Consider the following 20,256-nt stretch of genomic DNA (forward strand, 5'->3'; position numbering starts at 1 on the left):
CCCGACTAAATAGGAGAGCTAGGTCATGAGTTTTCTAAAACCTGTTCGATTCAACGAATCTTTGGAGGTTTTATGAGTCAAATCAAACTAATTCGGACCCAGTTTCCAATTTTTTTTCTATTAAATAGACTTGGCAAAGCCGATCCTAATTTTGAAGTGGAAATTATACCCAACAATGTTTTTCAACTTTCAATTTTGAAAATCAAGTTTAAAGATTATTTACACAAAAATCAGATCATAATTTATTTTAGCATTAATAAATTTAGGGATAATTGCAGCAAAAGCTCTAAACCTTTGAAATATCAGTAGACTTTTCCCAAATCTTTTAATCGTTGTAGCCATCGCTCCAAACTTTTTCAACCATTGCATATGAAACCCTTTTGGATGATTTTTATCCAATCTGTCGTCAGTTGACCAAGAAAAATAAATTTGATTTACTTTGACCAATTAAGTGGAGGGTAAAATGGTGACTTTATCACCATATAAAATAGAATTAAAATACCAATAAAAAAAGAAAAAATTAATAACCCTTCTTCCAAAACCAAACCAAAAAAGGCCCATCCTGCTTTCACCCCACCGTCTTCGATCGACTACTGCCAAATTTATTCACCACTGGGATTCCAAAGCACTGTCGTTTTGAAAAATCAAATGTTTTCTCTCCATTAATTTTCAGGCTGAAGTAGATATTTGAAGCTTTGAAAATGCAAAATTCATGGTCGTTGTAATTTTCAGTCCTCTCAATGTTGAAGATCAAAAGTTCTTTGAGGTGATAGTGCTGGTGTAGATGGGGTTATCATTGGGGGTGGTTATGGAAGAAAGGAGGAAGGAAATTGTGTGTATGTAGCATGAAAAAAAAAAAAAAACTCGCTTGCTCTCTATGTATATGTAGTATGAATTATCGTGAAATAGAATCCAAGAACAAAAGGGTAATTATATATTTCCACTTGCATCAGATAACATCGGCTATTTCTAATTTCTCAAGGGATGTTGATTTTTATGGGGAAAATCATCAGTTTCACAGAGAAGGGCAGCCACCCTTAAAATTCCCCGTCCCTCTGTAAACCTCAAAATCTTTGGCTAATTTTAGGTTGGAGGTGGGGTGAAAGCGGGATGGGCCTTTTCTGAATTGGTTTCGGAAGAAGGGTTATTTAATTTTCCTTTTGTATTGGTATTTTCACTATATTTTATATGGTAATATTATAAAGTTATCATTTTACCCTTCACTTAATTGGTTAAAGAAAATCAAATTTTATTTTCTTGGTCAACTGATGACATATTAGATGGAAATGGTTTCATGTAGGGACAATGGTGCGCTTCGAATTCATTCCTTTTTCTCTTCATCTAGTGTGTGGTGTGATAGAGGTGAAGAAGGTGGTGATCTGTGGATATAGGATGTGGTAATGGTACAGTGGGGATAGTGGACGCGAGTTTGGGGATTTTTTTTGTGGATGGCGGTTGCGGTGTGCTGGTGGTACATGTGGTTTACTGACGATGAGGCTTTGGTTTTGGTTGTTGGATTGGTGGTGGTGACAGCTTTCATATTTTGGTGGTGGCAATAGCGGTGGTGGTCGGCAATAGTGATGCTGGTGGTGGTTGTGGTAGTGGGTGCACTAGTTGTGGGTGTTTGTGTCCATTAATCTGTTCATTAGTACCAATAAATAATAGGTGATCAATTATTTGAGATTGTGACAAATAAATTAAATATTTTATGATCAATAATAAATATGTAGGAATGTCAAACGGGTCGAGCGACTTGTTGGCTCGGTTGCTTGGCTCGTGGACAAGTCAAGCAAGGGTTGGATCCAACAAGCCGAGCCAGGCCTTCGCTCGTAAAAAATGTGAAGAAAAACTTGAAAATTTTCAAAAAAAATAAAAAAACAAAAAAAAAATTTCGAGCTCGTGGGCTTGGCTTGCCCACGACCCTTGAGCACGAGCTGAGCTCATGTGTTTAAGGACCAATAATTTGTCATAAATAAATCATATGTGACCTAAAAGTGTGAGCCGTGACTTATAAAATTTGTGATTTGTGAGTGGTAATATAAATTGTGACCTATAAATTTTTTTTATTTGTGACTGATGAATAAATTGTGACCTACAAATTTTTTGATTTGTGATCGTATAATAATTTGTGACCTATAATTTTTTGTGACCAAATACTATAGAATTGTGATCTTAATTTAATTAATAAAATATATATTTAATTAATTATTTCATAAATATAATTTAATTAATATATATTTTTTGAAGTTTTAAACCTTATTTCTTAATTTTGAAATGGACAATACTTAATCTCTTAAATATAAAATTTTCCCATTTTTAAAACATTGGTTGTGACCATATACAATTGCCATAAAACATTTATTATAATTATGTCTAGGTTATTTGTTAATCGATAGAGCAGTGCTTGGTGTACACCAAGTCTCACAGCCCCCTCACATGAGGGGGCTCTCGATAACTTAGTATTTCCATTTATAGCTACCTCGGGCTTATTTGTCTGGGCATCTGTAGTCTCTAAAACGTCATCATTGACTATCGTTTGGATGAAACTCTAAATTGTAACTTCCAGTCATAGACTCATAGATGATAATCTACGACTTCAAAATGCAGCTCGATAAAACAAGATGAAACCTGAATTGCAATTTCGATGAAATTGAATGAAACTTAGAAAAGCAAGTTCAATGAAGCCATATGAAAACCTCGAATTATAGATGATAATCTGCAATTATTTTTTCAATTTGAACAGTGAGAAAATTATGGGAGTGTGGAAAATTTTGGTAAAAAGAGGAGTTTTAAAATGATTTAATTTTTCAGTAAATTTATTTTTTTATTCAAATCCAAATTTGGTACTATTGAATCTCTATTTCAAAAAAAAAATAATAATAATAAAAAAAAATGAGAAGGGGTAATATAAAGTTGGGTATATACTATATGCCTAAAGAATCCGAAAGTAGGTTTTAGTTTTGATATTTGGAGGAAATTACACCCTGGTAAGTATTCGATACAATTACATTGTCGTTAATTTTATTCAATATATACTGCTAAAAATATAGTAAAATAAAAAAAAATGTAAATCGCCTCACTTATACTGAATAATCAACTATAAGCTATATATATGCCACCAAACACGCCACTTACCAAAATTTTATAAATAATAATAGATGACACTTGACCATATGTTTCTGCTTCTGCAAATTGTACATATTTGGATGGATTATTGAGTCGTGAATTAGAAATTTATTGAGTCCTAAAACAAAAAATTATGTGCTGAAATTTATTGAGTCCTAAAACAAAAAATTATGTGCTTCTACGAGGGAACATTCTTAATAGATGGATTTGGAAAAAAATTCCAAAAAGTGTTGTTATGGTTTGGCCGATGAAAGTTTTTTTTTTTTTTTTTCCCCTCTAATGACCAACTTAATACTAGCGTAATTAAAATTAATTTCAGTTAGAGTCTAAATTGGGTATATCGTATTTTTCAAAATATTAACCATATATCAAAGTAATACTTGGATTATAAAAATTACATAGTAAATCTTGAATATTTATTTCGTAATGAGTTAAATATGAAAATTTCCTTTTGATTTGATTTGTTGTGACCCCAGTAATGGATTCTTGTCCAATGGGCCCAAATTTTGCAATGGATCTGACCGAGTGCTTGTTCCTCTCTTCTCTCAAGTCAGGCCCACTGGAAAGGATGTACCTGTTACCAGCAGAATTTGATTTTAAATAAATATATTTTATATAATTTAACTTCTAATTAAGGATAAAGTTGCCTGTAAATGAATTTAGCATTTAGCATATCTGTCTAAGCTTTAAAAATTTGCTTATAAATAAAATTTATTTATGGAAGATAGAGATAAGTTAATTACTTATCTTGACAATAAAGTGAGAATTGCTTCCAAAATAAGCCATTTTTACTAAAAAGTAAGGAATGTTTAGAGATAAGAAGTTATTTAAAATCAACTTTATTTTTTTTAAGCTTAACCGTTTATGCTCTATTTTTCTTTACTTCTCAAGTAAAACATAACGAAGAAAATCGCACAAAAAATAAAAAATAAAAAAATAAAAGCATTGCGACGTACAGTAGTTGATTCATAAAAAAAAAAGCCTACAACAAAATAAGCTATGCATTAACATGATATCGGAATGATATATATATATATGATAGTTTCTATTGTTTCAACTATAGAAAAATAATCTACTAGACATTGTGTTTCATTAATTATTTTTTAGTATCGTGCTTAGCTTATGCTCACACCTGTGACATGGCATTTCAAGATTTGAATTAATTTTGCCATCCACCAATGGATCCACATGCCATGTTCTGACAAGTAATAGATCATTTTTCTTGAAAAAAAAAAAAAAGGTTAAACTCTAACCTTAAGGGTCGCCCACCACCCTTGCCTTGGAGTATCGTGAGGGAGGTAAATCACAAGTTATGCCTCCAAGGGTACAGGGTGAAAGGCTGCTTGTACACTTGTACTTACCCAAGAGCCAAATCCATATTTCAGGATTCGAACTCTTGACGCAGCAACCTCAAGCAAAGTTGGATTTCTCCACTATAAATGAATGAGAAATGATTACATAAGAACATTGATTCTTATCCGAATAATTTGTAGCTGGCTAGCAATGTGTCAATTAAGTAAACGCTCAAATGTATTATATCTAATCTCAATAAAACTTAACCATCCATCTTATTTTTACGTTCTAAATATGTCATAATCGACCCACACTTAAAGCAAGACTTTTCTATTAAAAATTTATAATTCCACGATGAATTTATAATTTATGACTCAGAAATGATTGATGGATTAATTGGAGCACTGGTTTCTTGGAACATAAACAGTGGCCCCCAACACTTCCAGTTGGAATTAAGAGAATTGACCTGGACACGTTTCGCCCGGAGATTCATTTACAAAAATTATAAATGGTTTTATAAATTTGTAAATTCTGACCTTTTCTCCTTGAATTTTAGTGAATCCACAAGACCAAAAATATTTAGGACAGTTGAGTTATTTTTTCTACTAAAGAATTTCACAATAATAATAAAAATAACCATAATATATACAATATTTATTGATTTTTTTTCGACATAGAAGCCACTTTAACATATAAAATACATTTAGATAAAGTTGATTGATCAAGAACCATTTTCACCCTTACTTTTTATGGGATTGGATCCATTAAAATAATTTTTACCTTTTAGATTGTATTCCTACTATCTTCCTTCCTCAAATCAAAAACTCCACTATCGTATGTTTTATGTGTTTTTCTTTTTTTTTTTTTAAAGGGAATTGAAGGACTGTCTTCTTAGAGACTTGAACTCAGTTTCATTCACTTGGAAGGTTTCGATCTTACCATTTGAACTAGATCTTGATATTTTATATCCTTTACGTATTCTCTTCAGTTCTTTCCTTACAAAGAAATTAAATTTGGACGAAATACCTAAAGGGCAGAAGTTTGGTTATTTTCTACATATGGACCATAAAAATATGTACTTACTATATAAAATATATAAACAAGACTTTGCACAATGCTAGAAATGGTGGATATACCATATTGTATAAACATAAAACATTAAAATAATTTCACCAGAAAAAGTCATATGAATTGTAAACATCATATGGACAGTAATTGATGAGATGGTAAAAGCCTGTAAAGTACATAATGCTAGGTGCATCAAGTATATTTTATGAAAGACTTTATCCATTCACCATGAATATATATATATATAGATGAGTACTAATTGATAACGTGTCATATAAATTTATAGATGAATTTTAAATTTAATTCAAATGTTGAGATACATCATAAGTTTATCCATCAATAAATTTATATGACATATCATCAGTTCCTTTTACCCAATCTTTCATTTCTTCGTATTTAGAACTTCTAAAATTTTTCTAAAGTTCTTGTATTCTCATTATTTAATCAATACACATATTTTTTATATTAATAATATGTTAAAAAAACCTTTCTCAATAATTTCATATTTAAAGTTTAATTTCTATGACTATAGCCCTCGCAAGGTGAATTTCTAATTTTTCCTCAAAAAATACTCCAAATATCTCTTCATTTTATTTCTAGGGATAAATAATAATATTCCTTGACTTTATAACATATCACGTGTGTATGTTGTCAAATCTTTACAATTCTTTGCATGTAAGCTGTCATGTCTACACACTTATTTCTTATTTGACGTATATGGGACCCTTTTGTTTCTTCATTTTAAAAAGTGTGTGTACACCATTTTTATGAAAAGAAAGAATGTATTTTAAAATAGTAGAATGATGAGAAATGTATAGTTGAAAAATAAAGAAATTTTTTTATTTACTCATAATATTATTTTAATAAAGAATGTGTGATTGAAAAGAATAAAGAGAAAAATGTATTTTGAAAAAAAATGGAAATCAAACAAAGTCTAAACTTTCTTTTGACGAGAATTAAAATCATATTTTTAATATAATTTTATACAAATTAATAAAACGTATAGTTAAAAAATTTTGATTTTATGTAATAAATTATTGACTTTAACTCGTACTAAAATTTAGGTTTTTATCCTACCAAACAGGGTTTGAATGACTTTTTGCGTTTAATCTTTACTCCTTACATATTAGTTTAGGATAATCCTATGATTAATTTTCTATCCTACATCTCTTTCCCAGCCTCGTTTGGTATGGATTAAAATTAAAATAATTTTAATTTAAGTCAAAATCAACAATTAATTTTAATAACATATTTAATGAGATTCGTAATTTTTTAATCACACATTTCATCGACTTTTATCAAAATTTATTAAAAATCTTATTTTAATCTCCACTAAACAATAACCTATTTATCATTATCTAGTTAATGTTAATTAGTTTTCATTTATAAAAAAATGATATCGATAATAACTAGCAATTTAAATTTCTTCCCGTGCATTACGTATAAGTAATTAACCTTGAATAAGAAGCAGAGGAGCCTTCGTGCAAGTCGAGTTGTCTTATTATTTATGAGCCGATAAATAGGCAAGTCGAGTAATCTTAATATTTACGAGCAATATAATTAGTACGTATATAATAAATTAAACAAGGTACATTTAAAAAAAAAAACATGAAATAAAACTAACCTATTGTCATGCCGAATTCAGACCATACATGTAGACATCTTTCACTTACTAAACGAAGTTAACGCTAATAAGACGGAAATTTATCATTGATAAACAGACAGGCCAAAAAATAAGAAATGAAAAACAGACTGATGTGGTAGCAAATTGTTGCGTGTTCTATTTTTAAAAGATTTTCATGTTATATTTTAAAAATTTTTCAAACTCTCCAATCATGCATCGACACTTGTGCAGCCTATTTTTAAACATGTTTTTCAACTTGTTTCTGTAGCATTGCTCTAATAAGACATCATGTAAAGTTAAAGCTATATAGGGTTTACACTCTCTGAAAGAAAAATACTTTTTGTACATCATTATTTATGTAATCTTTTACAGATTGATATGGTATCAAAAAGGAAGTGAAGAAGGTTATTATTATTATTATTTATTTGATTGATGAGATTTTGATCCGATCAAATATCATCAAATCATCTGTTAATAAATGAATTTATAAATTTTGATGTATATAATCCCTAAAATTAGGGTTAAGTGTATCTCACTCTATTCCCTAAGGGCCTAAACATTCCAAAGCATTAATATCTCGCCCCCCTCGTCCGCTTCACACAAACCCAGCTAGTCCAGTTAGAAAACAACAGATGACTCCTACCCACTCATTTCAGCAATCATAATAGTACCCCCAACGCACCCCTTAGCCTACCCAACCTTCTTCTCTATCTCTAAAATCCATAATCAAACTTTCAAGAAAACAGCCCTTTTTTTTGGTATACCACTAGCATACTTAATGACTTCACACTTTACTCCGACCAGACCAGTCCTATCTTCTAATCTCTGAGTTTTGTACATTTTCAGTCTCTTTACTATAAGGCCAACTTGTATTGTATGTATCATTCTTTATTTCTCTTTTCTTAGCCTTTTTTCTCTTTACTGTTTGGCTTCTTTCCTTGTGCTTCTCCTTCTTCAGTTAATAAACTCTTTTCACCGTTCCCTCTCCGGTGAGGATCCAGCGAAAATGTCACAGGACATGACTGGTGCCGAACGTGTTTGTTACGTTCACTGCAACTTCTGCAACACAATTCTCGCGGTATAATACTTTAATTCTATCAATTCCTTAAGATCCTTCAAGTACAGGATTTTATTAAATTTCGTGCTTAATGTTGAAGGCGCTGATCCATGTGATATATCCAACTTTAAAGGAAATTGTTTGTTTTGTTTTCTTGTAATTTTTCAAATTTTCACCCAAAAGTTTGGCACTACCAAGTGGAAAAGTTTTTCTCTTAAGATTACTTTTCTAAGTGGAATGCAAGTGGTGAATTATTGATTTTTGTACTTCTTTCAAACAAAATACTATGATATTTTATGTCGATTTTTCAATGAATTCATGGTGAAAAAATATAGATGTGAAAGGAAAGTAAGGGTTCCATTTGGGCTTGCTCAAAAGGAATTAAATATGTTTGTTTTCTAATCAATTTTGGTTTTTTCTTCATAAATCTTTCTCACATAAAATTGATAAGCAGAAAAAAAAAAAGAGAAAATTTTTGCAACTTCAAAGAACTTTCGCATGAACATCTAAAATCCCAGAAAGAAAAATCAATCCAGTGTACTCAGAAGGTTGCAGAACCCTAAGGATCTACAAAAATAGCATGAATTTAGTGTGTTTGAATTGATTGGAAACCTACTTTGGGCAGTACTATTTACAAGGATTTGAGCCTAAGTTTAAGGCATCTGTGACTCTGATTCATAGGATTCTACTAATCTCAATAGTAAATTTAAGTTTCATGACTTGTCCAAGACTTGATTGATATATTTGATGCCGTTTTGTGCTTTTACATTTAATTCTGCAATTCATTTTTCATCTTTGCACTTCTTCTATTCACTATTTCATTTAATTCTACAATTCATTCAATAATTGTACTTGCGAAGTTTGATGCCTATTACACACCTCATTGTGTGTTTGTATGGGTTATTAGTTTTCGAACAACAACAGCACCACTTCACACTTTACAATGTAATTAAACCCCTCTCTCTCTCTCTCTCTCTCACACACGCACACACGCACACAAAATACAGGAACTCTGTCAGATCAGGAAAGGGAAACAGAAATTACAATAGTCTTGTTTTCACACAAGATGACTTCTTATTATTGCCCATGTGAGGCTCTGTGATGGCTGCAGTGAAATTGGCCTTATTGTGAAAGCTACACTAACGAACTTCATTCAATAAATATGCAAAAATCAAGAAAGAGAACTGTAAACATTTTACAAGATATGTAATTACCCTTCTTCTTCTTCTTCCTTGAGACACTCTGATCCCAAATATTTCTTGTAGTCTAATCCCAGATTTCTGGCATTTTCTATCCCCCTTAACAATAAAGTCTTGATTCTACTCCCGTTTCTACTTAAAGTTAATTTATTATAAAAGGTTGGGGAATTAAAATTTTCCACGGAGCCTAGATGGAGGTCTAAAACCTGGCTTAGGCTTTGCTGATGCTTTGCTGAAAAAAGAAGTCTTGATTGTACACTAAGAAAGAAATGATTTAGCCGTTAGGGTTTTGTAGGAAAACTCAAACCATTTTCAGATGAATCTTTTTTCATCTTCATCCTCACTCTCTCACGCATACAAAGAGGTAAAATGTAACTTGGCTGAGTTGGATTAAGTACTGACTGTATATTTTTCCATTTGCATCTGGAAATTAATGCACGCGAGCAGGTTAGTGTTCCATGCAACAGTATGCTGACCATTGTCACAGTCAGATGTGGCCATTGCTCTAATTTGCTGTCTGTTAATATGGGAGCTTTGCTTCAGTCTGTTCATCTTCAAGATTTTCAGGTAAATATATATATTCACACTTATATAGAACTATACAAATACACACACACGTGTATGTGTGTGTTTGACCAGTTCAGGTTCTTCTCCCTTTAAAGTAAATAAAACAACCATAAATATTTAAGACAGTAATTAATGCATTAGTTTCAGTGTCTCACATAAGGATGAAAAAAAAAAACTAAAATCTAGGTTCCAATCTCGAGATGTGTAAGTCCATTTTTTAATGTTTTCAATATTTAAAGTGATATCTTTCTCTAATCTTGTTCATTTTTATTTTTTTAGCAACCTTACCTCAATTAAATTAAGGTTTTTTTGCTGTTTTCTTGCAATGGTTTTTAGTTTTCCTTTCTCTAAATTGATTGTTTAGGCAAAACTTTATTTTCTATGCTATAGAAATAAGTATGTAAAATGCTATAATGTCATCTCATTTGCCAGTATATCCTAGCTGATCTAGTTATATTCGACTAATGTTAATGTCTTATTTGCACGATTGAAGCACCAGAAACAACAGTCTGTCACTGAATTTGCTACTACCAAAGAATGTGGTTCATCATCAAAATGCAGCAAATTGGCACCATTTGAGCATGAATACGAACAACCTCGATTGACTCCAATACGACGTAAGTGCTCTCTCTCTCTCTCTCTCACTGAAATGGGTACACTTAACGATATGAATCTTGAAAAATAAACGCATAGGCATGCACGTAGGCATATTGCGTCCATTAATTTTAGGCATCTCTACTAGGGATTTATCTATGCTTTTTTTAACTGTATTATTATACATTAATCCTTGGAAAATCTTGGAGTTGATTTTTCTCATTTGCTATATGCTCATAAATCAATATATAGAGAGAGAGAGTTCGATTATATATATCAAAATTGTGGTACCAATATCGTATCATGAAGCGCACTTGTCATCAAGTGATTTTGATGAATTCTATCAAAAAGAACTAAAAAGGGCACCTGACATTTTTGCATCATTCATTATCTGTCATGCGATTGTGACATTACGTTACTGTCCAACTCACAATGTAACATTGGCATCCTCAAACATATGCTTATTATGCTTATATTTTAGGCAGTACCTTTTTCTTGTAAGCCATAGCTCTCCACGAATGGTAGGTTGTCCCGCATTTCATTAATTAGAGCAGCATTATTTGTTTTGATAGCAGTGAGGAATAGAAAGTAGTTAAAGGAATATTATGAGTCGAGTGTTAAAATACTTCATCTATAAGCCTTTTCATGCACGGCCGTATTCATTTTTTACATCAAATGCTGACAAGTACCTAAAAAAAAGGTTGAACCCCAACCTTAAGGGCCCCCACCGACCCTGTCCTGGACCATCGTGGAGGAGGTAAATAGCAGGATATGCCTCCCAGGAGTCAGGGTAGAGAGCATATGGATAGGCCAAGGCTGTTAACCCATATGGTAACTCCCGCTTGCAACAAAACCAATTCCACCTTGCGGGGAATCGAACTCTACACACTGTCGCGCTGAACCCTATCCGCCCTCCCCTTTGCCACTGGGAGATATGCCCTGGGGGCAAATGCTGACAAGTACCTAATTTTATAAATGAGTGGCTAGAGACTTAAACTCGGGAACTTGGAGCACGGGTTTTTCTGGCTCAAGTGTATCTTGACTTTACCACGAATCATTTTCCTTGGAATCCTAATTTTAGGATGACTGACCCTTTAATCCAGTTCATAGAATATCTTTTATTGTAATACAAATAATATTGAGCTACCTCATTCATGAACTTTAAATTCTGGGAAACGTATGTTTCCAATATATTTGGTATTCGAAAGGGAAGAAGTAGTTTCCACACCCTTAAAAGGATGAATGTGGTCCATTCTTATAACTAGGAAGGAAAGGATGTGAGACGGAAATGGAGACTAAAGATATATATTTCCTTTTCACCATCCTAAAGCATTTATTTTCTTTTCTTTATCCCCTTTAATAGCAAGGAAGCTAGATTTCCTTAGAGAAATCTAGGAAGTCTATCCAATTTTTCATCCACCATAATGCTTGAGGACCATAACTTGCTTATTAATCCTTGGCTAATTCTTTAAAATCATAAATATTATAACTGATTTTGAACTTGGGCTTAATTAGATTTCCTTTTACACATTTTCATACCTAATCAAAAGTTACAATGACCCAAGCAATCAGACTTGATAAAAATGTGGTGGTTAGGTACAGAATATATGGGGGCGTGAGAAAACTCTTTCTAATGAACTCGATAATATAGTCATGTAACTTTGAGCCTATGTTCTTACTTCTTACACACAAATTTACTTTTACTATATGCTTATATTTTATTGGTATGAATATTGACCCCAACTCTCATTCTTATACAAAACACTCACATGTTATTTAATCATCAAGTATGAATTTCATTTTGTCATGGATTTACAGCTCCAGAAAAAAGACAACGTGTTCCTTCAGCATATAATCGATTTATCAAGTAAGTTCAACTTTTTTTTCTTTTTAATTTTAAGTGACACGTCAACTGTATACTGATTGTATAACCAAATTTCTTTTCATCTGATTGTGAAAATCAAAATTGAAAAAATAGAGAGGACCCTTGATAATTCTTTGTTCAAAACTATACCGGTTTTCAATATTTCATGACAAGAAGAACATCGTACATCCATATAATCAAAAAAGTCAATCTCCATAGCCACAATAATATTTGAAATCCATACCAAGTAGTTATATGTTGGAGAGCCTATGTTCTTGAATCTTCTTATGTCTTGGATTTATTTCCAACAATAAATACACGTTTCATTAATTAACCAGCAATTCAAGTCGTTTCCTAACCATGAGGACATGTGGTCTAAAGGTTGTCAAGATTATTAAAAAATAAGTCTGTTTTGATAACAAAAATTTGGTGCAAACTTTATAGGGAGGAGATTCAGAGGATAAAAGCTGGCAATCCCGAGATCAGCCACCGGGAAGCTTTTAGCACTGCTGCAAAAAATGTAAGCAAGCTAATATGTTGTGTCATCAGTAATATTATAGGGATTATCATGGATAAAGTGATTTATTAATATTTATGTGACAGCCTAAGTTGAGCTTAATTGTATGATATCAATGTCATTGTGCGGTTGATCACACAATGCTTTATATGTTATGATCATATTGATAAATTGGAATAAAAATGAAAGAAAGTAGGCAAAAATTGGAATAACCTTAAGGCTGATTTTCAATTTTTAACTCTATTTATTTCATATTTAACAAAGCATTTAAAGTAAACAATTAATTTCTAGGCATAGCAGCATTGATTCTTGCCTATTAACCCTTTCTCACCAAACTCATTTCTGATTGTTGTGCTTGAAATGTCAATTCTTGTTAATTTGAGCCAACTGGAGTGAACTAAACCTTATTTATCTCCAAAACCGGATGATGATGTAGGGTTGTGTAATAGCAATTAAATTTCTATGTTTTATTTTTATTAATCCAATGCCACTGTACATCATCAGCAGTCTTGCTTTGCAACTTGTCCAAAGTACATTTTGATTGGCCTAGATTTTCTATTCCAAGGACAAGCAGAAAAATGACAAGTAATAAAACAAAAACAAATAAATTAAGCTAATAACCTTATATTCTGTCTGCCCACATCATGAGAATGAATGGAAGAGAAAATAGAAGTGGATGCAGCAGCTATACTGATCAATATTTTTATTTTTTATTTTTGCAGTGGGCACATTTTCCTCACATTCATTTTGGAATGAAGCTGGATGGCAATAAACAAGCAAAGATGGACCATGCAGTTGGTGGAGAAGGGACTCAGAAATCCCTTGGCTTTTACTAAAATTTCTGACCTGTAATAAGGGCAAAATTTCCATTTTTTCTCTCACAAAAGTTTTAAGAAGTTTTGCATTTTAGTCCCTCTTATTTTATATTTGAAGATTTACATATAAAACCCTAGAATATATATAGTTCAAATCACTGTTTAAATAGGAGGGACTGATTGCCACATTTCTTAAAATTCAGGTGTGCAAAGATACAATTTTGCCCTGAAATAAGATTGTTTATCTGTCTTAAAACAGGTTTAACTGAAGTTTGTGAATTGTGATCTTTAAACTGATCGGGAATGTTCTTGGATTAATCTCAAAATCTATGTAATATGTTTGTTGTCTTCTTCATGTGAGAGTGGGCTTGTTGAATATGTAGTCAATAATATTGCAGAATTGATATTCTTTCATAAAATCTAATAACTAATTTGAACTTGTACATGACTTATTTTTCCAATCCATATGTAAGTGTTTATCCATATGTACATTTGTAATTTTGTTTAATAAACTAATTTTAAGAACAAAACTACAATCTCAGTATATATGCTCTTTCATTAATTCTTTTGATTGATATTAAGGATTGTCTAGTCTTAAAGTTTGATTCTAACCTAATTAACAAAAAGTTGTGCAGTTGAGAGGGAATCTATTTTTCAATTAACTTAAAAAAATTACATTATCAAACCAAATTAGATAGTTGAACTTCACTACTTTAAAATATCATTCAAGTTTGGCTCAAACATGAACCTGGCAAGTTTAAGATTTTTTCAGTTTTTTGGTGAGTCCACGTTTAAGTCGATGACACAAGAGCATGTGCATATGTAGACACATACACACTCGAATCTTAATAAGATAGAAAACGAATATATGGAAACACTTATCTTATTAAAGACGAGATTTAAAGAATATATGCAGCATCTTTTTAAAAGCTTGAGAACATAATCAAACAGAAAGATTTATGTTTAAGTTACGTGGTCACTAATTTATGAAAACCGTGTACGCGTAATATAAAAATGAATCCGACTGCATACAAGGAATATGTCGACGACAATATTAAGTCTCTACTTGTCTCACTTTAAAGCAAAAATTTTTAATTCTTATACTTATTTTCAGCCACACATTTACACAATAAAATATTTCGTACGTAAATCCAAAATTTTTCCACTTTTTAACTACACATTTTTTAAAAAATCACTTATTCAAAACTCCAATTTTTTTTTTTTGGCTTCTTTGCTTTAGCTTTAAATTGTCTGAATGATGATCAGCTGTCATGTCACCAACCCAATCTTTGTCATCTCCTTCAGCCACAACCCACGCAAACACCCACGTCTAAGTGCCAGCTTGTGTGTATTTTTAGCTTTATATACGTATTTATCATGTATGTATACAGTGTACATGTTGATGGTATGTTTTGGAAAACCACTAATATAGAAATATTTATACCATTGCTGAGATATTCTGCTCCCTTAAACAAACTATATAAGCATAAGAAGGTCGAGTCAAAAAATTAGGTTGAGCTCAAATTATCTTAGGGTGAGTCGATAAATTGATGTTTCATGTCATCAATATTCAACAAATTAAACATTGATATTTAGTAGATCATTTATATATAATATTTTTCCACAAATAGGGATGGATTGGAGCCTAGGAGAGGGTGGTGGTGTGTAATACATTAAACAAAAAAAATAAAAAATGAAGAAAAGTCAAACTTCAACAAAAAAAAATATATAAAAAATAAGCATATCATGAGACGATGGAATTGGCCACCCAAAACCAATTTAAAACAACACAACACATATAACACACACACACACACACACACACACACGAAGGAAACAAACCAGACAGAAAGAAGAAAAGAGAAAGGAAAAAGAAGGAAAAAAAGAAGAAGAAAAAAAAAATATAGAAAAATTTCTCCAACGTGTTTGGAATTAAATGCTCTATACTATTATACTTGAATTTCTCAATTTTGAAAGGTAAGTAAAAAATTACTTATTGAAATGTTATATTTGATTTTATAGTTGTTAGATTGTTAGATTAAATTTAATTTTATTAAAGGGGTTAAGAATAATAAACTAGGAAATTGAGTAAAATGAAAGAAAAAATTAGTTTTAGTAATTAAAGAGACTTTAGAAATCGTCTAAATGTGAAATAATTACGTTTGGGTATTGCCTATTTAATTAATGAAATTTCTTAAAATAGTTAATTATTGATTTAAAAATGATATCATATTTCAGGCGACGATACGGATATCGAGACAACGTACCAATCGAGTTGATTTTGGCGTACATAGTTCTGTGAGTGGAAAAATATAAATATTTTAAAAACATTTATAAATTAAGTATATTGTTAAACTATGTGCAATTATATACAATTATGTGTTCGAATTACATGTTTATTATGGAAATCTTTTTTATTATGATACATGTGGAATATCAAAGATTATTTATGGCATATTTGTGACTTGATATGTAAGACATGTGATATTGAGATTTGTTTGGTATGTGAGACATGCAATATTGAGATCGATCAGAAAAGTACCCATGATTATATACTTCTTTTAGTTCACAGAGGGCATTGGCCGTGTTCTATCCTACATGGAGGGTCTTGACCTGACATTGGTCTTGATCATGTACATATAAGTTTACAGAGGGGCGTTGGCAGTGTTCTAGAATTGATTATGAGATGTTTTTGAGACCGATTTTTGTTCACGAAGGGAGCCAAAGGCCCGTGGCTAAAGTTCTTAGCCCGAAAGGCGGATTACATATTTCAGTCAGAGGGTATATTTTTGGTGAATTTTTCAACACGTTTGATGTGATGAGATTATAGCATGGTTATCAGCTGATGTTATATCATGATTTTAAGATGATATTTTATTACCTTATGTGAATATTTCACTTTTTGGCTATAATTACATGATGGTAGCTTGTGAATTATTAAATGATATGAATTTGATTTTCAATAAAAATGTATAAATGAAAAAGTATATTTATTTTGAATTTCTCCACTCACTGAACTATCAACTCATATATTTTTCCACATTTTTCCTTATCAGGCAACAGTTGAGAATCTTGGCATCTTTTGGAGTTGAGCCTTGATTTTGGAGTCAGAGCCACACGACATAGTTTATTAGTATGACTCACTTCATAAAACATGTAATCAGTGTTTTGGGACGCATGTTCATATCTAGATGTGATTTTGCATCACTTGTAGATAGTTATGGGGCTTACTATGTATTTTGTATCCATATGTATATTTCATTTTATTTCTTGGTAAAGGTTGAGATTTCGGCTTATCTTTATTGTGCTGTGCTATAGTTTGAGATTTGTGTGAAATTGATCACAGATTGGTTAGTACTCTTTACAGGGGAGATAATGTCGAAATTTTGTTAGAAAAATGATGTATAAAAAGTGATATATTGTATTTGTAGTAGCTTTAATGGTGGGTCCGACTTTTAGTTGGTATCTATCATCAGCGTATTCTATGTCCGGATTTAGTGGTGTTACACGAGGCGGGGTGTGTCATGGTGTGTGTTTTAGAAAATCAACAATACGTTACTCGAGATATTTTTATGACGTATTTTATAAGATAACTTAATTAGAGCATCTTTAAGAAATTTTTTAAACATAATTAAGATACTTTTTATTTTAAAGAATTAACCCTTAAAATTATGCTCTAAAAGACTCTTTAAATTAATATTTTTAAATAAAGAGCTAAACCCATTTCTTATAATTAAATGCATTCATAATATTTTAATTTTCAATGAAAAAAATAATATAATAATTGAGCGGGAAATTAGTGAAAATAAATATGGGAAAAAAACAATAAATGTTTTTGGGTAATAGTAAAATTAAGTGTTAAATATAAAGAGTTTGTTAGAGTATTTAAAAAAAAATTACTTTTTTTAATTTATAGATGCTCTCTAAATTGCAAAATGTACTATTTTAAAATAAAGAGTCTTTTAGCGATGCTCTTAGATAACGTTGAAAAAAAGATTAAGAAGCTACCTTGTTTTTTTACTTAGGATAAATATCTTTTTTTCTCAAGTCCACCCCAATGTGCTCTTTCCATCATAAATGTGCAGTAAATCTTAATATTGTTCACCCTAACAATCAATATGCACATAATGTTTTCAAGAGGGGGAAAAAAATTGATAGCTACCAATACTTTAATTTATGTTTTCAAAATGACAAACCTATGGCAAAATTGCAAAAATCAAATCATTTTAAAAATATTGTGATATATAACAGATTTTGTATGTTAAATTAATGAATTCATTTTTGATATATCTACTATAACATTTTTTCTGCTACAAAAATTAGTTATTTTCTCCCATAATAACCAAACAATGTGGCCATCAATATACAATAAAAATGTATAAATGTAAAATTATATCTATTTTGAATTTCTCCACTCACTGAACTATCAACTCATATATTTTTCCACATTTTTCCTTATCAGGCAACAGTTGAGAATCTTGGCATCTTTTGGAGTTGAGCCTTGATTTTGGAGTCAGAGCCACACGACATAGTTTATTAGTATGACTCACTTCATAAAACATGTAATCAGTGTTTTGGGACGCATGTTCATATCTAGATGTGATTTTGCATCACTTGTAGATAGTTATGGGGCTTACTATGTATTTTGTATCCATATGTATATTTCATTTTATTTCTTGGTAAAGGTTGAGATTTCGGCTTATCTTTATTGTGCTGTGCTATAGTTTGAGATTTGTGTGAAATTGATCACAGATTGGTTAGTACTCTTTACAGGGGAGATAATGTCGAAATTTTGTTAGAAAAATGATGTATAAAAAGTGATATATTGTATTTGTAGTAGCTTTAATGGTGGGTCCGACTTTTAGTTGGTATCTATCATCAGCGTATTCTATGTCCGGATTTAGTGGTGTTACACGAGGCGGGGTGTGTCATGGTGTGTGTTTTAGAAAATCAACAATACGTTACTCGAGATATTTTTATGACGTATTTTATAAGATAACTTAATTAGAGCATCTTTAAGAAATTTTTTAAACATAATTAAGATACTTTTTATTTTAAAGAATTAACCCTTAAAATTATGCTCTAAAAGACTCTTTAAATTAATATTTTTAAATAAAGAGCTAAACCCATTTCTTATAATTAAATGCATTCATAATATTTTAATTTTCAATGAAAAAAATAATATAATAATTGAGCGGGAAATTAGTGAAAATAAATATGGGAAAAAACAACAAATATTTTTGGGTAATAGTAAAATTAAGTGTTAAATATAAAGAGTTTGTTAGGGGATTTAAAAAACATTACTTATTTTAATTTATAGATGCTCTCTAAATTGCAAAATGTACTATTTTAAAATAAACAGTCTTTTCGCGATGCTTTTAGATAACGTTGAAAAAAAGATTAAGAAGCTACCTTTTTTTTTTACTTAGGATAAATATCTTTTTTTCTCAAGTCCACCCCAATGTGCTCTTTCCATCATAAATGTGCAGTAAATCTTAATATTGTTCAACCTAACAATCAATATGCACATAATGTTTTCAAGAGGGGGAAAAAAATTGATAGCTACCAATACTTTAATTTATGTTTTCAAAATGACAAACCTATGGCAAAATTGCAAAAATCAAATCATTTTAAAAATATTGTGATATATAACAGATTTTGTATGTAAAATTAATGAATTCATTTTTGATATATCTACTATAACATTTTTTCTGCTACAAAAATTAGTTATTTTCTCCCATAATAACCAAACAATGTGGCCATCAATATAAGCGATGCGACACATTAGTAGTCACATACATGAAGTCACAAGTCGCTAACGAAGGCCACGATAATATGCGAATTCTTGATCACATTCTGAGAATTTTTCTAATTGGCACTAACATTGACGGCACTCATACATTCATAACGAAAATTTAGGAGACAAGAAATATTTTATCGAACCATTTATAATATAACTAAACAAAAATCTTAAATCCTAGAGTCATATCACATTTTGATGAACTTCAATGCACTCCACTAAGACGTGACAGGTGCAGGATGAAGGGTTGTGAAATTCACAAACTTTTACGAAAGATGGTCGAACAAGACTATTTCTCTAAGTTTGGAATTATGATAATTTTTCTCTTTGCTGAAATGGGGCATGAGCTGACCAAAAAACTCACTTAAATGGTCAGAGAAGAATTAAAAATTAAATTACCGAAATTTTGTATTATTTAATTACTTAAATACTTGATTTACCAACAAAATTATTACTCAACTGGTTTTTCAAAACAAAAAAATGCACATTAGCATGACGTACTCCTTCTGTTCAAATCAGGGTTTGAAACCAAACCTCTCCTCAAGAGGATAGATGGGGCGATTCGAGTGAGATCCAATGTAGATCCAATTTTTGATTATGCTTATTTCCTAGATACCGTCATTACTTCTTCTCCAGGAAAAGAAGTTCACGGCCCAACTACAATAAGATAGAGGATGCAAGCGTTATCCAAAATGATTGGACGTAAAGCGTCTGTAGGTGGCTTAGCTCTGG

At 31.1% G+C, this 20,256-nt stretch overlaps 1 protein-coding gene across 2 annotated transcripts; it reads left to right on the forward strand.

The window, feature by feature from the left end:
* The first annotated feature begins 7,704 nt into the window (after positions 1-7,704).
* Positions 7,705-14,084, forward strand: LOC111388756 (putative axial regulator YABBY 2). 2 transcript variants are annotated; one of them, XM_023013549.1, is made up of 6 exons: positions 7,705-8,189; positions 9,815-9,934; positions 10,434-10,551; positions 12,347-12,395; positions 12,837-12,912; positions 13,632-14,084. In XM_023013549.1, the coding sequence occupies exons 1-6, from the start codon at positions 8,118-8,120 to the stop codon at positions 13,743-13,745; spliced, it is 549 nt and encodes a 182-aa protein (XP_022869317.1). In that variant the 5' UTR covers positions 7,705-8,117; the 3' UTR covers positions 13,746-14,084. The 2 variants fall into 2 exon arrangements, with proteins under 2 accessions (XP_022869317.1, XP_022869316.1); XM_023013548.1 differs by having other exon boundaries at positions 7,709-8,189; positions 10,428-10,551.
* The last annotated feature ends 6,172 nt before the right edge of the window (positions 14,085-20,256 follow it).

The sequence above is a fragment of the Olea europaea genome, unplaced genomic scaffold, assembly GCF_002742605.1.
Source record: "Olea europaea var. sylvestris unplaced genomic scaffold, O_europaea_v1 scaffold528, whole genome shotgun sequence".
Taxonomy (NCBI): domain Eukaryota; kingdom Viridiplantae; phylum Streptophyta; class Magnoliopsida; order Lamiales; family Oleaceae; genus Olea; species Olea europaea.